Source organism: Tenrec ecaudatus, chromosome 11 (genome assembly GCF_050624435.1).
Source record: "Tenrec ecaudatus isolate mTenEca1 chromosome 11, mTenEca1.hap1, whole genome shotgun sequence".
In the NCBI taxonomy this organism is placed as follows: Eukaryota; Metazoa; Chordata; class Mammalia; order Afrosoricida; family Tenrecidae; genus Tenrec; species Tenrec ecaudatus.
Genome location: NC_134540.1, coordinates 93,042,503 through 93,061,282, shown reverse-complemented (window position 1 = coordinate 93,061,282; position 18,780 = coordinate 93,042,503). Strand labels below are relative to the sequence as shown.

The 18,780-nt window shown below is 38.8% G+C and overlaps 1 protein-coding gene across 1 annotated transcript in view; it reads left to right on the top strand.

Moving 5' to 3' along the window:
• Nucleotides 1–18,780, top strand: part of MYO16 (myosin XVI) — a 599,120-nt gene that overhangs the window by 147,392 nt on the left and 432,948 nt on the right. Inside the window, exons 7-8 of the mRNA XM_075562598.1 lie at nucleotides 1,316–1,391; nucleotides 3,737–3,890. Coding sequence (XP_075418713.1) covers nucleotides 1,316–1,391; nucleotides 3,737–3,890 — 230 coding nt within the window. The remainder of the gene's footprint in view (nucleotides 1–1,315; nucleotides 1,392–3,736; nucleotides 3,891–18,780) is intronic.

Genomic DNA, 18,780 nt, shown 5'->3' with positions numbered 1-18,780 from the left:
ACATTGTAGCCCTTATGGCCAGAACCTGAAACAAAATGACTGTGAACTGCTGAAAGGAAATCCCATGTGCTCTGTGAACTTCATCCAATGCACAAAAACAACTGGGGGAAATGTTTAGGGGTGTTTCCAAGTGTTAATGTATAAAGGCAGTCAATTAAAAAAGTAGTTGGCTCTGGAAATAATTTGGGGAGAGAACAAAGATATCATCAATGATATATTTTTCTTTAACAATTTTATGGACATCATCCACATACCGTAAAATTAAACAGTTTAAATAGAATGAAAAGTTATACAACGATCACCACAATATGCTTTACAACTTTTTTTTCTTTAATCATTTTATTGTGGTTCATACCACTTTTATCACAACCCATACCTTCATCCATTGTGGCAAGCACATTTGTGTATTCGTTGCCCTCATCATTCTCAAAACATTTGCTCTCCACTTAAGCCCCTGGCATCAGCTCCTCGTTTTCCCCCTCCCTGCCCGCTCCCCCTCCCTCATGAACCCTTGATAATTTATAAATTATTATTATTATTATTTAAACATTTTATTAGGGACTCATACCACTCTTATCACAATCCCTTATAAATTATTATTTTGTCATATCTTATGCTATACGCCATCTCCCTTCACCCACTTTTCTGTTGTTCATCCCCCAAGGAGGACATTTTATGTAGATCCTTGCTATCAGTTCCCCCTTTCCACCCAACCCTCACATTACACAGGGGGTTGTTGATTATTATTTTTTGATACCTATAGATTATGGAGCTTTGTATGAATACGTTATATTTATGGCAAAATTTAAAATGTATTATACCTTATCAAATAGCTCCATTCTTATGACTTGAGCTTGAGTTTCCAGATTCCACAGTCACCCTAGGTTCATACCAATAGTGGTTCGAATGTGGATTAACCACAGAGATCTATTGTTTGCCAACAAGTGAGATCTTAGTGAATTTTTTAACTAAAAAGAAACAAGATGCATTTTATGACATTATTTTTCAATAAAATGTTTTAAAGAAAAATCGGAGTGATGAAGTGAAACTTTTCAAGTCATCAGTGATGTCGCATCCATTTAATAAGTAATTTTTGTGCTGAATTCATGAGTTTCTTAAGTAGTTTACAAAATCTTAAGAATGATGTCTTTTTCAAAGGAACTGCTATGGGATAATAAATATTTCATGTAAAATTAATACACTTTCATTCTACTATGCTGTAACTGTCCCTGGAGGTCAGTAACAGGTATTATTTACTGATTAATATCAGTGTCTTACATGGTATTTTCTATTCCAAATATCTTTAATGTTTCAGACAAACTTGGTGAAGCTTCTTTTACTACATCAGGCAAACCCAAACCTCCTGAACTGCAATGAAGAGAAGCCCTCAGGTAGGTTATATGGTCCCGGGACCACTGAAGAGATACGTGTTCCCTCCCATCATATTGAAGGTTGTCATTAATAATTATTATGGCTACACAAAGGTCAGACTACACCGTGGGGCTGTATATAAACTACATCAGCTCAAGCACAAGTACCGTTCACTAGTGTGTTAGTCTGGGTAGACTAGAGAAACCAATCCATGGACACATATATGTGTATAAGAAAGAGACTTATATACAAAAGCAATTGAACATTGAGAAAACATCCCAGCCCAGCCCAGATCAAGTCCAAAAGTCTGATAATAGCCCACATGTCTGATACTAACCTATAAAGTCCTCTTCAGACTCACGAACACATGCCATGACACCGAATGAAGATCACAGGCCAGTGGGTCGAAAGTCTTTGGATCTAGTGGCATTGGAAACATCTCAGTGCTGGCAGGGGTCTCTGCATGGCTTCTCCAGCACCCAGGGCTGCATCCGGGTGGGTCCATGTATCTTATCAGCTGCTATGTCTCCCAGGGTGTGAGCAGAGAGTCTCCCACCTCCAAGGAGGAATTACTGGAATTTCTAAATCCTTATGGGAAGGCTGTGCCCACACAGAAGCCTCATTGGCTATGACTTGATTGACAGGCTAGACTCCACCCCTACACACTTAATCCTCAAATTGACAATTATATAACTACCACAACAAGGATAGGTAGGTAATAGAGATCAATTAAGTTTATAGGATATTCTAATATTTCATTACATTTTGTTTTTCTTGCTTTAAATTCCAGGGCATCACTGTTTTCAAAGGCCACTTACCTTAAAATTATTTTTCCCTGTTATTATTTTCTTATATCAAAATCATGTTTATTCATTAGGATATTTAAAACAATAATAGCTTTTCAGCACTGGATATTCTTATTTTGCAAAATATGTAGAGAATTTTTTAACCGAACCTAACTTTTGATATATTGATTTAATGTTTCCTATTTTTAATACATGTATTTTTAAAGTTTTTAAATTAATGCTATTATCCTGGTGGTGTAGCGGTTTTGAGCTGGACTGCTAACTAGAAAGTAGTTTGAAACTGCTGGTCGCTGGGGCTTCCTACTCCCACAAAGAGTAGCAGTCTTGGAAACTCACAGGGGCAATTTTTCCCTGTCTTATAGGGTCACTGTGAGTTGGAATTACTATATGACAATGAGCTTGGTTTTGGAGTGCTTTCGTACTTTACATATTTATATACATTTTATTATAAATTTCTATTTATATACTCATTTTATGCATTCCTGTCTTATTGTCTAGCTATTTATTTTCAGCAAATTTCCCCCCAGATAATGTATTTTTCTGGATATAGTATTAAATTTTTAAGTGGTAAAAGAGCAAGCCGATAAAAGTAACAAAACAATGTAAAAAAATTAAGCTCAAATTTACCTGATTATCTTAACAAATCTTTTTCTAATTGTTATTGCTTTATCTCAGCTAATCACAAAACCCTGTGTGCCTACTAGTCATCTCAATAAATGTTTGTTAAATAAGTGAAAATACTCTGTTACATGCAAAGGCAAAGTGACATAAGGTTGCAATAAATGAAGAACTTATCAGCATGCATTGGGACAACCTTGATGACCCAATAGTTAAGAGCTTGGCCTCAGTTCCAGATACTAGTGTTGAAGTGTAAGGAGCTGATTACTGATATTTACATATTATTATACATAACATGATTAGATAATAAAATATACAATTATCTGGATGTTTCTGAATATATAATATATGATTATATATTATACATTTTATATATTCAGAAACATGTAGAGAATATATATATTATATATATAGACAGACAGACAGACATAGAGACTGAGAGAGAAAGGTAGGTCTGACACTCTGCTGTAATAACATAACTAATATTAATTGTTATTTACCCAGTTACTAGCATTATTATAGAACATCTACTACATGTTTTATATAAACTAGTGTTTGGTAAGAAAAATTATTTTTTCCATCATTTTGATTTATTTTCACTAAGATGCAAGAAGAATTTAATGTGAGAATAAAATGACACTGAATTCTTTCAGGCTTAGCTTTTCAATTATTTTTTTTATTTTACTCATCACAATCCAATAACTCCTATAGTACTTTTATAATTTTTCATTTCATTTATAATTAAATGTATCAGTGATGTAAACCAGCAGCCTTTTAAAATTATAGTCATTCAATTTTATCCCTACAATAAACTTGTAATTGTTTTTATTTTGCTTCATGCTTTGATAAATGGTATCATTTTGAGCCGCTCAGATTTATTAAAAGTAAATAGCTTTCTGTGATTTCCCAATCCACTTTTTCTCCTTATTTTTTTCTTGTAGATATTGCTGCATCTGAGTTCATTGAGGAAATGCTACTGAAAGCTGAAATTGCCTGGGAAGAAAAAAGGCAAGAGCCATCATCTGTTCCTGCATTAGCACAAGAGGAACCATATGAAGAAATTATCCATGACCTTCCAACACTGTCTAGTAAACTGTGAGTATTTTCATTGTAGAATGAGAAATATGGTTCTATGCTGACTGAAATGTAATTACCCTCATATGATGGCCTTTCTCGTTGTATCAAGCATTTTACAGTTGATATTTAGTCTGTCTCTCAACTAAATGAAATTGAAGCTGATATCAACATCTTTACAAAATAGAGGTTGACAATAAGAACAATTTTATGTAGATTATCTGATTTTCTAAAAATTATTATATTAGATCCCTTTTAACTGCCATAAGTCTAACATCAACATTTTAGACCACTCTAAAATTTTATCTGAACTGATTTGTGATGTTTCTAGTGACTGTCAAAAGTTACATAAAGTATGGAATACATATCACCATATTTTCTCTAATATTTCTATAAAGCATAACTTTTTCTTTCTGTAAGCAAAAAAAACAAAAGCAAAGGATTACTTGTTGTCTAATATATTTATTATTGTTTGGCAATATCCAATGCTGACAGGCAGCACTGCCTAGTTTTCAGTTTGAAACAAATGATGTCTGTGCTTGCTGAGAGTGATTCATGACCACTAACATTTCAATTAATGTTAAATTTATTGTGGGATAAATCTTCATTTAACACATAAAGCAAAAACCACTCACCCAAAGCTTCTTTTTGCGTGAATAGATTTATGGAAACACTGTGTAGATAAAACATGTATTTGTTATCTTTATCTCTTAGTTTATATGCACATATTAATTAAATTATAAAATTTTATTTAAAATCTACTCTGAATGCCTGGGTAATGCCTGGGGAATAACAAAACACATGTCTTAGTCTGGGTACATTAGAGAAATAAATCCACAAAAATTCATATGTATAAGAGAGAGTTTTATATAAAGGGTAAGTGCACATCAAGAAAATATCCCAACCCAGTGCTGCCCAAGCCCACAAGTCTAACATTAGCCCATTTGTCTGACCACCAATCCACGAAGTCCTCCTCCATCTCACAAAATACACACAATGATGCCGACAGCAGGAGGAAAGCAGAGTCAGTGAATGTGTAAGCATCTTAGTGCTGGCAGGGGTCTCCGCACGACTGCTCCAGCACCCAGGGCTACATCGGCATAGGTCCATGTAGCTTCTCCTCAGGGATGTCGTGTAGGAAGTGAGCCTTGCCAGCTGAAGCAGAGAACTGGCCAAGGCTGCTGCGCCCTGGTCCAACCATCAGAAAGCAAGAGCTATGAGAGCTAGAAACGCAAGAGGCTCATCAAGCCTTTTCTCTCTCCACCCTTCAATTAACCCCACATATGCTTATCGGCCAACTTGGCAAAATAAACTTTGACTATCTCAGCACATAAGGAACTGAATGTACTGAGTGTGAGCAATAAGGATCTTAATACGCTAGAAAGTTTTCAAATAATTTCTGGGACCTCTAAAATATGTTGAATCTTCATTTCTACTAGAAGTGTATCTTCTGCCACATCTAAAAAGATGAACCCTGAGCAACTTACAATGACCGTCTTTCACTTAGTTGTACTGAGAGGTATTCCTTATTCTCCTCAGGATACCGCCCAAACCTCGTTGTTCTAGTTCCACAACAATATCCAAGACACAGCAAACCCCAAAAGGTGAGGTGCAAACTCTGACCTGTGAGGAGATGCGCTCCCCTCAAAAATGAGGCACAATCTTTCTAATATATAGCTAGAAATCTGGGGGAAAGGTGAGGGAGATCGACACTAACGTTGGGACACTGTGATCAAAGGAACCTAAGGAGCAGAGCAGCACCACCAATAGAGCAGGGAAGAAATAACCGTTGCATAGATTGAACTTCAAGCTGTGTAGATGGTTGCCCATTTGCTTGGGAAAAGAAATGGTAAGATGTATGCTTGCTCCCTCTTCATGGCTTTTGACCCATGGTTTTGCTGATGACCTTGCACTGGAAAGAAATATCACTGGAAATGTGGTGACAGGGAGTTCTGAGAAAGAGTTAAATGGGATAGATTTTTGCACACGATCAGAGGCAACCACACCTGGCACTAATGGCATGGTACAGATCAGCAGGAATCCAGTCCCCAAATGTGAATTTAGTTTGGTCCTTACTTTCCTGTTTGCTCACTCACGTCTCTACCACCCATGCAGTGCACTCTTTCCAACTGTATACAGCTAGAGCTGGGTAGGAAGTCCCAATGAGAAGGGGTATCAGCCTTTGACTGCCAAATCGATGCTGGCTATGATCTGGGGATTCTGCCATATACCTGAACCTTCTGCCCTGCTGGCCACAAATTCTGGACTGGTATCCAACTACTTCTTCAGTCTGCCAGCTGCAAGCTCAGGAGTTTATACAAAATCTCAATTTTGACCTACTGGCCCCAATAACTCTTTGGAACCTTAATTCTCTGGAACAATATACAGAATCTGACAGTTTTAATTAGGATCTAATTAACCATCATGACTGATTCTGATTAATGAGAGAAAATTGAACTGTAATTACACAATGCACGCCTGGAATCTAAGAGATCCAATAGACTATCTCTTAATAATTCTAGGCGTTGTGATTAAAGCCAATGGAAAACCACAACCAAATTTAGACACGGCTAACAATCGTGGTAAACCTTCAGGCATTAATGTTTTGAGTTCCTCAGCAAAGATCAAGAACCACCAGATTAGGTGCTTGCTGAGGACAAAGAGAATGGACTTAAACATTTCAAGAAAGTCGTTATAAACCCAATTATAACCCCATGACCAGTTGCAGTCATGGGAACAGTAATTGTTTTGAGTATTTCTTCTGTTACTAATACATTGGTATCTCGCACATGGCTTTGTTTTCTTTCCACCTGGTGTTAATTATTTAGTTATTATTTAGTGCTATTGTAGAGAACTTTTACTCCAACTAGTGAAAATTAAAAATTTCTCTGTTTAAGAAGTTTAAAGTCTGAGTCCTAAGTCAGGGTGTCAGACAAGGGAGAAGCTTTCTCTTTCTGTCAGCTCTCAGGGGAAATCCTTGTGTCTCTTTAATATCTATAAGCGCAGCAGTCCTGAGATGTCTCTGTATGGCTTGGTGTCAGTCTTCTGCGTCTAGGAGGTTCTCGACACAAAGACTCCACTCAAAATGTCATGCTTTTTTCTCACCTTTGCTTTCTTGTTGACAGTATATCATTCGGATGTTTGCTTGCTCCAAATGGTTTGTGGAAAATGGAATAAAAGATCATGAAGTTTCCCCACAAACTTTTGGAAGGTGCCCTTATTAATATCAAAAGAGATCAGCCCAAGGTGCAACCTAATCCTGCAGATTGTATTGTTCATCAGGAACATAACTGCAACTTACATTGTCACTTCAATATATGTAAAAAATGTTTGTTTTTTCTTTATTTGGAGATTGTAAACTCCAAACTCATTTCCAGAGAGCCCATTTTGACTCATGGTGACCTTACAGGGTAGGGTAGAACTACCTGTTGGGTTTCTGGGACTGTAAATAGTCACTGAAGTAGAAAACACTTTCTTTCTTCTTTGGAGCACCTGGTGGATTCAAACTGCTGACCCTGCAGTTGGCAGCCCAACATAGAACACACTAGGTCATGAGGCTGCCCTTTTTAGTGACTAAGTATGTTTTAATTAGATGTAGATGGGTACTAAGCCGAGTGAAAAAGGGACTGCGATAGTCTATGGTGTGTAGTTCTTGGCCAAACATTAATCTAGAGGTCACAATGAAAGCATTTTGTGAAGGTGATTAAAATTTGCTCTCAGTTGACTCTACATAGGAGAGATATTCCTCAGTATGAGCTCTTGCTTCCTATTTCATTGTATTATACAGGTGATTTGCTTCTTTCACATTCCCCCAAATACATTATGCTCAATATGCTAATTACTGGATATTTTTAGTTTTTATTGTCTCAGCATACAAACACAATTCCTCTCCCACTGCTTTAATTTACAAAAGAGATCTCATATCGCAAATATTACTAAGAGTAATGTTTATTAAGTCTTATACAGAACAAAGACAAAACCAGATCTCCCAGATAAGGGAGACCATTAGCACAAAGCCATTATGATGCCCAAAGGTTTACAGAGAACCGTTGGCTAAATAGGACATGAGAGGACAGAGGAAACTGTCGCAGTAGCATGATTGGAAGGAAATCAATACATCTTACTTGTATGCAGGTCTACATGGGAGCATGATTGGGACACATATGCTAGACAGAAGAGCTTAGGAGATTGGTTCAGGGACTTCCAACTAAGGCAGGAACGGCATGATTCACGAATATGGAACCCCATTGCCCAAATTTCCCTCACACATACATCCAGGCAAACCCCTTACAAATCCTGCTAGACCAGAACACGTACACTGGTTCAGATAAGAGCTCTGGCCTTAGAGGAAGAGAAGGAATCCACTTTCTAATGTGTTCACTCTCTAGGTTTGTCAGATGGAATTCAATGGAGGCTTAGTTCATATAGAACTCTGTAAATGAATTTTTAGTACTTCCCTGTTACCTTCTGCAAACCTAGTGCTCAGAATTTAATCTCTATTACATTACTCTCTATTCATCTTTATGGTTGCTGGAGCCTTTTGTGCAGTGAATCCAATGTATCCAATATATGGCCACCTCTTTCATTACACCCATTATCAAAATAGCAGCGACCTGTCTTCAGTTAAAATTTAAAGAACAGAAAACTTGTATATTTGGCAGTAGATCTGTGTTAATATTTCCTAAGATTTCTTCTACCTCCATGAATATTAGTCTAAATGTAAAACAAACATGTTAGATTTTAACTTCAAAAGTCCTAATAACTATAGAAATCTAACTCTAAAGCTAAATTCTTTGAGCTTACCCTTTTTTCTTTAAATCCAAGATAATAATTTCTAGACTTGACTCTTCCCCACTTCCAATGAGTTGATTCTGATTCTCAGAAATAGCATATAAGGTTTCTCAGAGTGTAAATGTTCTCTCTCTCTTTTTTTTAAGTCATTTTATTGGGGGCTGTTACAGCTTTTATCACAATGCATACTAAACCCATTGTGTCAAGCACATTTGTACATATGTTGTCATCATCATTTTCAATAAATTTTCTCTCTACTTGAGCCCTTGGTATCAACTCTATTTTTTAGATACCCGCTCCCCCCACAGAATGGTCACAAAGAAGAGAAGATTCAGTCAGGGTGCAGTGTAGCACCGATGAAACATACAAATTTCCTCTACTTCTTTAATGATTCCTCCCCCCCCCCCACTATCATGATCCCAATTCTACCTTACAAATCCGGCTAGGCCAGAGCATGTGCACTGGTACAGATAAGAAGTTGAAACACAGGAAATTCAGGACCAATAAACCCCTCAGGACTATAATGAGAGTAGCTATACCAGGAGGGGAAGGTGAAGGTGTGGGGAGAAAGGAGGAATTGATGGCAATGATCAACATAAAACCATCTCCTTTCCAGAGGGACGGACGACAGAAAAGTGGGTGAAGGTCGGTGTAATATAAAAAAATATATATATAATATTTCAAGCATTCAGACTGTAAATCTTACAGCAGCAGACAGCGTCGTCTTTTCTCCCAAATAGCAACTGGCCTTTTGGAAGGGTAGATCTTGCAGTTGGCAATCTAACGCTGACTGAGTCATCGGGGTTCTGATACTTGACTCTTGTTCTCATTTGACCTCTTCTTTCTTTCTGACTGAGAGTCTCCTCATTTTCCTCTGCTTTCCATCCCTGCCTTTAGATGACTCTCATGGTCTCACTCATTGTTATGGCTGCTAATGACACAGCTGCTGCTGATTGGGGCCTTCAGTGTCTGAACATGGAAAGACTCTCCAGAGGTTTTAAACTGCCGAGCAATTTTAATATGTGCCAAATTGTGCTTTTAAGGGTTCACAGAACCCTGAACATGGAATCAACAAATTCTGCTCAATCGTCAATAGAACAGCTCACAAACAATTATGGAATACTGCTTATTAATAATAACAACTAGGACCACAGCTGATATTTGCTGGGCAGTTCCCAGTGTCAGATATTATGGCATGGTGTTTACATCGGCAATTTCATGTAATCCTCAGAAGAGCATCTTAAAGAATTGTCTGTGATGAGCCCCAGTTTATACTTACCAGTTGCTTGACTCAGGTCCCACAGGCACGTTCACTTGTATGTGGTTTTCACTAAGGGGCCATTTTTATCTGTAATTCTAACTACTCTCATTAGGCATTTGAAAGTGTTGAGTTGGGTTTCACTTTTATGTTCAGGAAGCTTCAGGAATGGAGCATTAAAAATGTAACTGCCTGTTTCCTTCAAGTTAATTTAGGATAATTGTTATTGAATAAAACTCGAGGAAAGAGTCTGTCATGCAGCTGGCAGAAGGGTTTGGGGAGGGTGGTTCCCTCTACAGGCACTAGCAGGAAGGTTACCCTTGTAATACAACCTGCTACTGAGCTGTTTTTCAGTGAGGGCTGCCAGTCAAAGGACCAATTTGAAGCTATTATTTCTAATAGGTTAAGCCAATCTTAGAATCCTTTGGTAGCCTTCACTCTGAGTGTGGCGAAAGTTCCTGTAGCCCAGAGAATGTTTACTCAATGTACTTCCATCCACAAGGTCAGCAATTCGAAATCACCAGTCAGATCTCTGGGACAAAGACAGGGCTCTCTCCTCCCATAAACCGTTTGAATCGTGGAAACTCACAGGGCCAGTGCAGCCCTGTCCTTTGGGGTCACTGTGAGTAGCCATTGACTTGAGGGCCGCGACTTTGGTATTGCGTTTTGGGAGAGACCTGCTCTCCTGATTCAGATCTTAGCTTTGTTACTGTTTGGCTTTGCGACCTTGGGAATCGCAGTCAATCTCTGACATTTCTTCAAAGGTGATGATAAGCGGAGCAGTGGCGATGTCTTGAGGGTTTTATTGATGACTGAACTGTGTTGCTGATGCATTAAGGACAGCATCTGTACTCTCTGGCTTGTTGTAAGTCCTTGAAAACGGGCGAGGGATTCTGCATTCATCTTTGAATTGTCAGCAAAAATCATATAAAGAATAAAAGCCTTCTGCCCATGAGCAAAGACAAAATTGAAGTCGGGCTTCAACTTGTTGCTTTTATACCGATGATTAACCACTTGGTAAAAAAGCTTATTTTCTGAGCAGCTGGAAGGAAAAGCCTGTCTCAATAAGGAGCAGCTTTGGTTGGGTGAACCCTGTGATTAGGCTTCTCTGGGGCTGAGTCTCCAGGACTTCTGAGGCACCCGCCATTTAAAATGGAGAGATGCTCTCTGCGTGGGATAGGGAGGGTAGAAGGGGCAGAACTCAGTGAGGCTGAGAGCAATAAATGGCACAAGGAACCCAGGCGGAGTCTCCACCATTAGTAAGACATGGCTATGGTGGTTCTGAGGGAAACAATACGAGTTTGCACAATGTCCTTTTCTCCTTGACTTCAGCAAACCACCGAAAGGGTTACAGTGATGGGATGGTGTGGCAGGTCTTGCAGGTGCCACCATTTAGGAGACGAGCTCAATTGAATTCACTCAAGATAGCCCTTTTGTGGCAACACAAGGTTTCCTTCTGAAGACTCCATGACTCGGTTGAAAAGTAAGCGCCATTTGGTTATCCAAAGCTATGTAATATTATCATGTCCTTCATCCTGCATTTCAAGTCCATGGTTTAGGATATCGATTGCTGTAGTCAGTTCTGACTCATAATGACCCCTGCATGCGTTACAAAGACCGAAAATCTTTGGGGGAGTAGCCAGCCTCCACTTTTTCATGAGGAACGAGGGGTGGGTTTGGACTGTCACCCTTGGTGCTTAACTGGCAGCATCCCCAGAGGGCCCTCTGGTTTACAAAGACAAACAAGATTATCTACATTTTTCTTAGCGAGAAATCAAGAGTTGAAGCTGATCTGAGTGCCGAGCTAGAGTGTAACAGCGATGACTCTATCCCAGACTCATTCTGCTTTACCTGTGTTCCAAACTGAGGGACCCTCAGGGAGTTGTACATTGCGCTCTGGGCCGCTCCCTTAGATCTACCTACCGCCTCAGCAATCCTATGGGGACATCCCTCTTGTGTCTTAGAGGGTCACCATGACCAGGAATTGACTCCACAACCATGGGTTTGGGGAACCAAAGACAAGAACAGGTTCAGGGTGGTTGTCTGCACATGTCCCCTGTTTTGCCATCTACATAATGTGCCATGAAGCTTATATTAAAAGCAAAACAAAAGACGTCGTACATGTGAAAGAAATAACCTTTGACCTACCCCTGAACACTTGACCTGAAGGCATTCATCCAGGAAACCAGGGAAGGGCTCCTTGTCATTTAAACAGAAGCTTTTAGATAAGCAATGCTATAATGTCTATTTTGATTTTAAAGCCCTCGGGTACAATGGTGCTACAACCATCGATTGTCTTGCTCCTGCCAGTGTAACACAGGCCTCTCTTGTTATTCCTGTGAGGCAGTTGTTCTAGTAAATGTATCAGTGACCCTGAGTGACCTGAGCCTTTTCTGAATCAGTAAAGCTCCAGACACCACTCTTCAGTAAAAGGGCTTCAGCTGAGACAAAGTCCAACTAGCTGTCTGGCCCCAGAGTGTGCAAAGTCATTTGGAAGCTCTTGTACTGCTGTTATAATTGTCAGAGAAGCTGTAGCTGGCTGGAAACAATCTCTGAATTTTATCAGCCTGTTGTCCAGAGGGATTTGTGATAAGCACTGAGATACAAACCTACAAAACACTTCCATCATAGCTCTTGTGTTTGAGTATTAAACTGTATTATTACTATTTAATGCATGTGGTTTCCGGGCTCAGAAGCATTAATCATGTTAAACTAGCTTCAACTGATGAGTTAAAGAAAATTAGCAAGTCCATTTCAAAATTGCTTGCATTTATCATTTAAAAACCACAATAATGAAAAAGGAGACTGTCTTGTTTAGGGGCTTTTCCCTTAACAGCAGGGATGGGATTTGGAGTGAAAACTCATTATCGAAGCTGCATTTAAAGAAAGTGATTTTAATTACACCTCAGCCTTTTGAAGATTAGCTCAAAGTATCTTCCTTTGTGATTGGACCTTGGCTACCTGACAAATCCATCGTGACTTATGTTTTTACTTACCTGATACTGCACGGAGGTACTAGAGAAAAGAAAAAATATATGTTTCTAATTGAAAATTGCCCCAACCAAAAAGCTCCCAGCCATCGAGTCAATTCTGACTTAAAGAGACTATGGAGGAGAATGGCTCCTGTAAGTGACTGAGACTGTAATTCTGCCTGTCTCCCATGGAGAGGCTGGTGGGTTGAACTGCTGACCTGGGGTTTAGTAGCCCAACTCATAATCACTATGTCACCAGGGCTCCTAGAAAATTGTTCTATTTCTAACTTTAATCACTTACTATTGATCTGAGATGATAAACCTTTGGGGGAAAAGTCAGCAATAGCAAATGTCAAACTTTTGTGTCAGAGAGGAAGCTAACTGGCATGATATTGGATCTCTGGAAAAAGGGGCAGGGGATGGGCTGACTGCTCTCTGTATAAAACATTGCATGGATTGTGTCGCTCTTTTCAAATTCAGGCTCAGCCCCTTCCCCTGCGTGTGTAACTTAGAGCTAACAAGACTGCCATAACGTCACACTGGCTTATAGCGATCGGATTTCTGTCCGTGGCCTCTATTAATATGAAGGTTTGGGAAAGCCTTTTGACCCAGTGCTAATAGGACAAAACTGAGAGGTAGAACTGGCTAGGTGAGTTTCAGAGACTGTAACACTTTACAGGAACAGAAAACCTCACCTTTCTCCCATGGACCGGCTGGTGGTTTCAAACCGCTGATCTAGGGGTTAGCAGTACAAAACATAACCACTATACTACTAGAACCACACTTTGTTTGGTCTAGGGAAGAACAAAAAAACGATCTAGGGGTTAGCAGTACAAAACATAACCACTATACTACTAGAACCACACTTTGTTTGGTCTAGGGAAGAACAAAAAAACGCACTGCCATAAAACTGATACCTATCGGACAGAGCAGAACTGCTGCTGTGGGTCTCTGAGGCTGTAACTTTTTACAGAAGGTGCTAACCTCCTCTTTCTCCAAGTATAAGGGAAGTCCAAGGTTAGAATTACTTAACTAGCTAGATTCTTCTGTAACAGGATTGGTTATGTGACACAATAGTGGTCCCTCACTTATAAGCAGCAGTCTACTAGGTGTACCATTGCCATATAAAATACAGAACATCTGGTTAGAACTGTGTTTCTGACAAGCTCATGTTTCATTACGCCTTGAATATTGTATTCTTTATTTGTTAGGCCTAGCAAACCTGACTGGATAGGGCTTCTAAAGATAGCTATTGTTCCCTTCATGAAAAGGGACAGATACTTTGTGTCCTTCCATTGTCTCCCTGCCTGGGACATAAATGTGTGCCTTGAGAGGCAATAGTTATCTTGCAACCAAAGAATAAAAGTCACATGCCTAGAAGAGCGGAAGAGGATGTTTGACAGAATCCGGTCCTTGGAGATCCCCTGGGACAGCTCCTCATTCCTAGGATGGTTCTTTCTGGCCTTTTTGTTATGCAAGAGAGTTAAATTTCTCCTTTATTAACATTTTAAAATAAATCATTTTGTTGGGGGCTCATATAACTGTTATCACAATCCATCCATCCATCCATTGTGTCAAGCATATTTGCACACTTTTTGCTATCATCATTCTCAAATATTTGCTTTCTACTTGAGCCCTTGATATCAGCTCCTCATTTTCCCCCCTCCATCCCCACTCCTCTCCCTCTCCCTCATGAACCCTTCATAATTTATAAATTACTATTATTTTGTCATATCTTCCATTGTCTGACATCTCCTTTCACCCATTTCTCCACTGTCTGTCCCCCAGGTTATATGTAGTCCCCCCTTTCTAACACACCTTACCTCCACCCTCCCAATATTGCCACTCTCACCACTGGTCCTAAAGGGATCATCTATCCTGGATTCCCTGTGTTTCCAGTTGCTATCTGTACCAGTGTACATCCTCTGGTCTAGCCAGATTTGTAAGGTAGAATTGGAATCATGATAGTGGGGCAGGTGAAGGAAGGGGAGGAAACGTGTAAGAACTAGAGGAAAGTTGTATGTTTCATCGTTGCTACACTGCACCCTGACTGGCTCATCTCCTCCCACAACCCTTCTGTAAGGGGATATCCAGTTGCCTACAGATGGGCTTTGGGTCTCCACTCTGTACTCCCCCTCATTCACAATGATATGATATTTTGTTCTTTGATGCTTGATACCTGGTCCCTTCTATACCTCGTGGTCACGCAGGCTGGTGTGCTTCTTCCACGTAGGTTTTGTTTCTTTTCAACTAGATGTCTGCTTGTTTACCTGCCAGCCTTTAAGACTCCAGATGCTATATCTTTTGATAGCCGGGGAACATTAACCTTTCTTCTCAACTTTTGATTATGCACACATTTGTCTTCAGTGATTGTGTCGGGAAGGTGTGCATCACGGAATGACAATTTAATAAAACAAAGTGTTCTTGCATTGAGTAAGTACTTGAGTAGAGGTCCAATGTCTATCTGTTGACTTAATATTAACCCTATAAATATATTTACATAGATCTATTTCTCCATCATCCTATATAAATATATTTACATATGTACATACCTGTGTTTAGACCTCTATAAATGCCCTTTGCCTCCTAGTTCTTTCCTTTCACTTTCTTCTTGCCCCACTATCATGCTCAGCCTTCATTTAGGTTTCAGTATTTTCTCTCAGTTACATTGCCCTTGCTGAATCCCTATCAGGCCTCTCACAACCTCCTTGCCACTAATTTTGGATCACTTGTTGTTCCCTCGTCCCTGGGTTGGTCAACACCACCTCCTTTCCCCTACCTTCTCCTCTTCCACCCCCTCCTCCCCCCCAACCCCCCCCCCCCCGGAACCATCGGCCTCCTTGTTTTCTCCTCGACTATTCATCCAGCCTATCTTGTCTAGATAGACCTGCAGAGATAATAATATGCACAAAAAAACAAGGCGTAGCAAGATAAAGAGACGAAAGAATACACAACAATGACAACAACAAAGAAAAGCAATGATCAAGAAAAGAATAAATTAATTTTTAAAAATAATAAATAAATAAAATACCTGTAGATAGATCAATATCTGAGTTTTGACCTCTAGGCGGGTCCTCCAGTCAAGTCTGATGGGATGTCATGCTCTGGCCCCAGAGTATATCCTTTGCACTCCTTGGGAGCTCCCTGCTCTGCTCCACCTGTTGCTCTGCGGCACGCCTTTAGTATTCTGCCTCAGTATCCCGGGGTCAGTCTGGGCCAATCCTGACACTGAGTCTCCAGTGTTGTCCCCCTAGGGTCCTGGGCCAATGAGGGACAGCGTGTCTCATAGTGGGATCAGCCAGGGGATATCGTCCTCCAGGCCTGGCAGGTCAAGATGTGCTCCACTCTCTCTTCCTCAGTGCTGGCAGGAGTCTCCACATGGCTGCTCCAGCACCCAGCGCTGAATTGGGGTAGATCCATGTGGCTTCTCCTCAGGGATGTCTTGCAGGAAGTGATCTTTGCCAGCTAAAGCAGGGAACTGGCTAAGGCAGCTGCACCCTGGTCCAACCATCAGCAAGCAAGAGACCAGAGAACTAGAAAGGCGAGGTTCACTGGGCCATATATTTCTCCACCCTTCAATTTGCCCCACATGTGCTTGTAGGCCAGATTGGCACACCAAACTAACTCAATTCCCTTCATCATTGAGTGTGTATGTGTTTCCAATGATTGACTTGATAGTTTAAGTCAACTTTATTAAATTCTACCTACTTTATTTATTGAAAATAGTTGAAAATGCCATATATAATTAAATACCTCTTAGATGTAAATGGATAACGTTGTTGCTTCTAATGAATATCATACCTTAAGTCCCCCTTCAGCAAAATAAATACTAAAGGGATTCAAAAAACTTACGGTAAAATGAAATGAAATGGTAGTGAATTTTTTTTCAGGAATGTTGTGAGGTCCCTTTTATATACAAGGGAGATACTTCTATTAAACCCAACACTTGACTCTTTCAGAAACTGCACTGTCAGGTTATTGTTAGATGCTGTCAAGCCAGCTCTAGCTCACAATGACTCTGCACAACAGAATGAAATGCTGCCCAGTCCTATCCCAGGCTGCACATCTAAGGCTGGTAGTGTGAGTCCCTCCAAACCTAATGACACTTACATGCATCTTCAGATGGCCCACTTTCTTGCCTTATTGTTTCTAAATACAGATTGAATGAGTATTGTCAAAAGATACAACCTTTATGCATGTTACTGATTTTAGACCATGCAAGATCTCCTTGATCTATTGGAAAGACTGCCTCTGTTTTACATACATGTTCCATATGAGCACAGTTAAGTATTCTGAATTCCCATTCTTCACATCATCCCTAGTGTGGTACGACGAGCCCACTGGGGTGCCTTCAGTAATCAATAAAACACAGGTGAATAACTGTCTGCTTTGAGCCAACAGCCATCTGACATTAGTAATGATCGCTTTCTGTTCCACATAATATGAGGGGCTTTAAAACGTTTTTAGAAAAATTGAATTAAAAAGAAGGAAAATATTTTAAAGTCACCTCATACAAATGATTTACTTTATTCTGTTGTATTCTAATTTCTTTAATTATTTCCCCCCAAATAAGTGCTTTCACTCTCTAATGTATGTGTGTGTGTGTGTATATATTTGTTTCTTGTATTCCCTATGTTTCTTGTCAGATAGAAGCCTGAAGTTACTAAGATGAATACATCATATATAAGAGTAAAATAATTTCTAATAAAGGCATGTATTGAAAATGTACATTTTAAAATACACTGGTAATGTTCTAAGACTAATAACCTGTTTTTGAATTTTAATTTTTTCATCCCACTTTACAAAAACAGTCATTTTGTGTGGGAGAGGCAAATAATAACATTTAATTTAAAAGTATCTAAGAATTATATCATTTAGCTTTTAATTTTTACATTATTCTCCTTTTCATATATGTAGAAAAAAAAGAAATGCTAGTTGAATCCTTGTGTTAAAAATAATGTATGTATATGTTTCTAAGACAAAAATTCAGAAATGTTTATTCAGATTTTGACCACCAAATTAGCTGATTATTAAGTGTCATTTTTCCACAATTGTTTGTTTTGGAGTTTTTTTCCTTCTTTGTTGGCCTAATATATCTTAGTATAGTCAATTTTATGTGTTTGTCTTGGTTTTCTAAAACTACTTTAGTTTTAATGGGCAATTACTGTTGCCTTTGTTAATTTCATTGTGATACATTTATGTTTTCATTTCAGAAATAAAATCCCAGTGGTTACAAGCATATCTGTTCTATGTGAAATACCTTTTATGTTTATAGAAATAAGTAAGTCTTGAATAAATCCAATAGAGTTCAGACATTGGTTGTCTCCTGGTACATTTTGATCACATATTTCTAATGGGAATGTTGTCTGTCTCCCCTATGTTAATCTAAATTATTCTTGAATGATCGCGATTTTATTTTCCTGACACTCAGGGAGTATGTTTTACCTCTAGTCGTCTTTTAGAAAATGATACATTATTTATATTTTTCCTTGGTAAATTTCTAGTGCTTTGCAATTTTTAGAAAATGAGAGAAAAATACAAGAAAAAGATGCAAAACATAGAAATATTTGAAAATCAGTCATTGCTTTAGCATTTGATAAAAAGAATATTAATATGACAGATTTCTTCTTATCCTTGATACATTTATTTTTCTTTATTATGCGTGTCATAATATGCATGAATATATTTTATTTTTAATTAATTTTATATAAAAACATTATACAATAATGGATAGATAATATTTCACTGAGTATTAAAATACTTATCAGTGATTGGTTAAGTTGTTTAGTTTTCTAGATAAATAACAATTAAATCTATTTTACTCTCAACTTTATAAAGAATTTGTGATATACTATCTAAATATGCAGAACTGAATTGAGATGATTGTTAG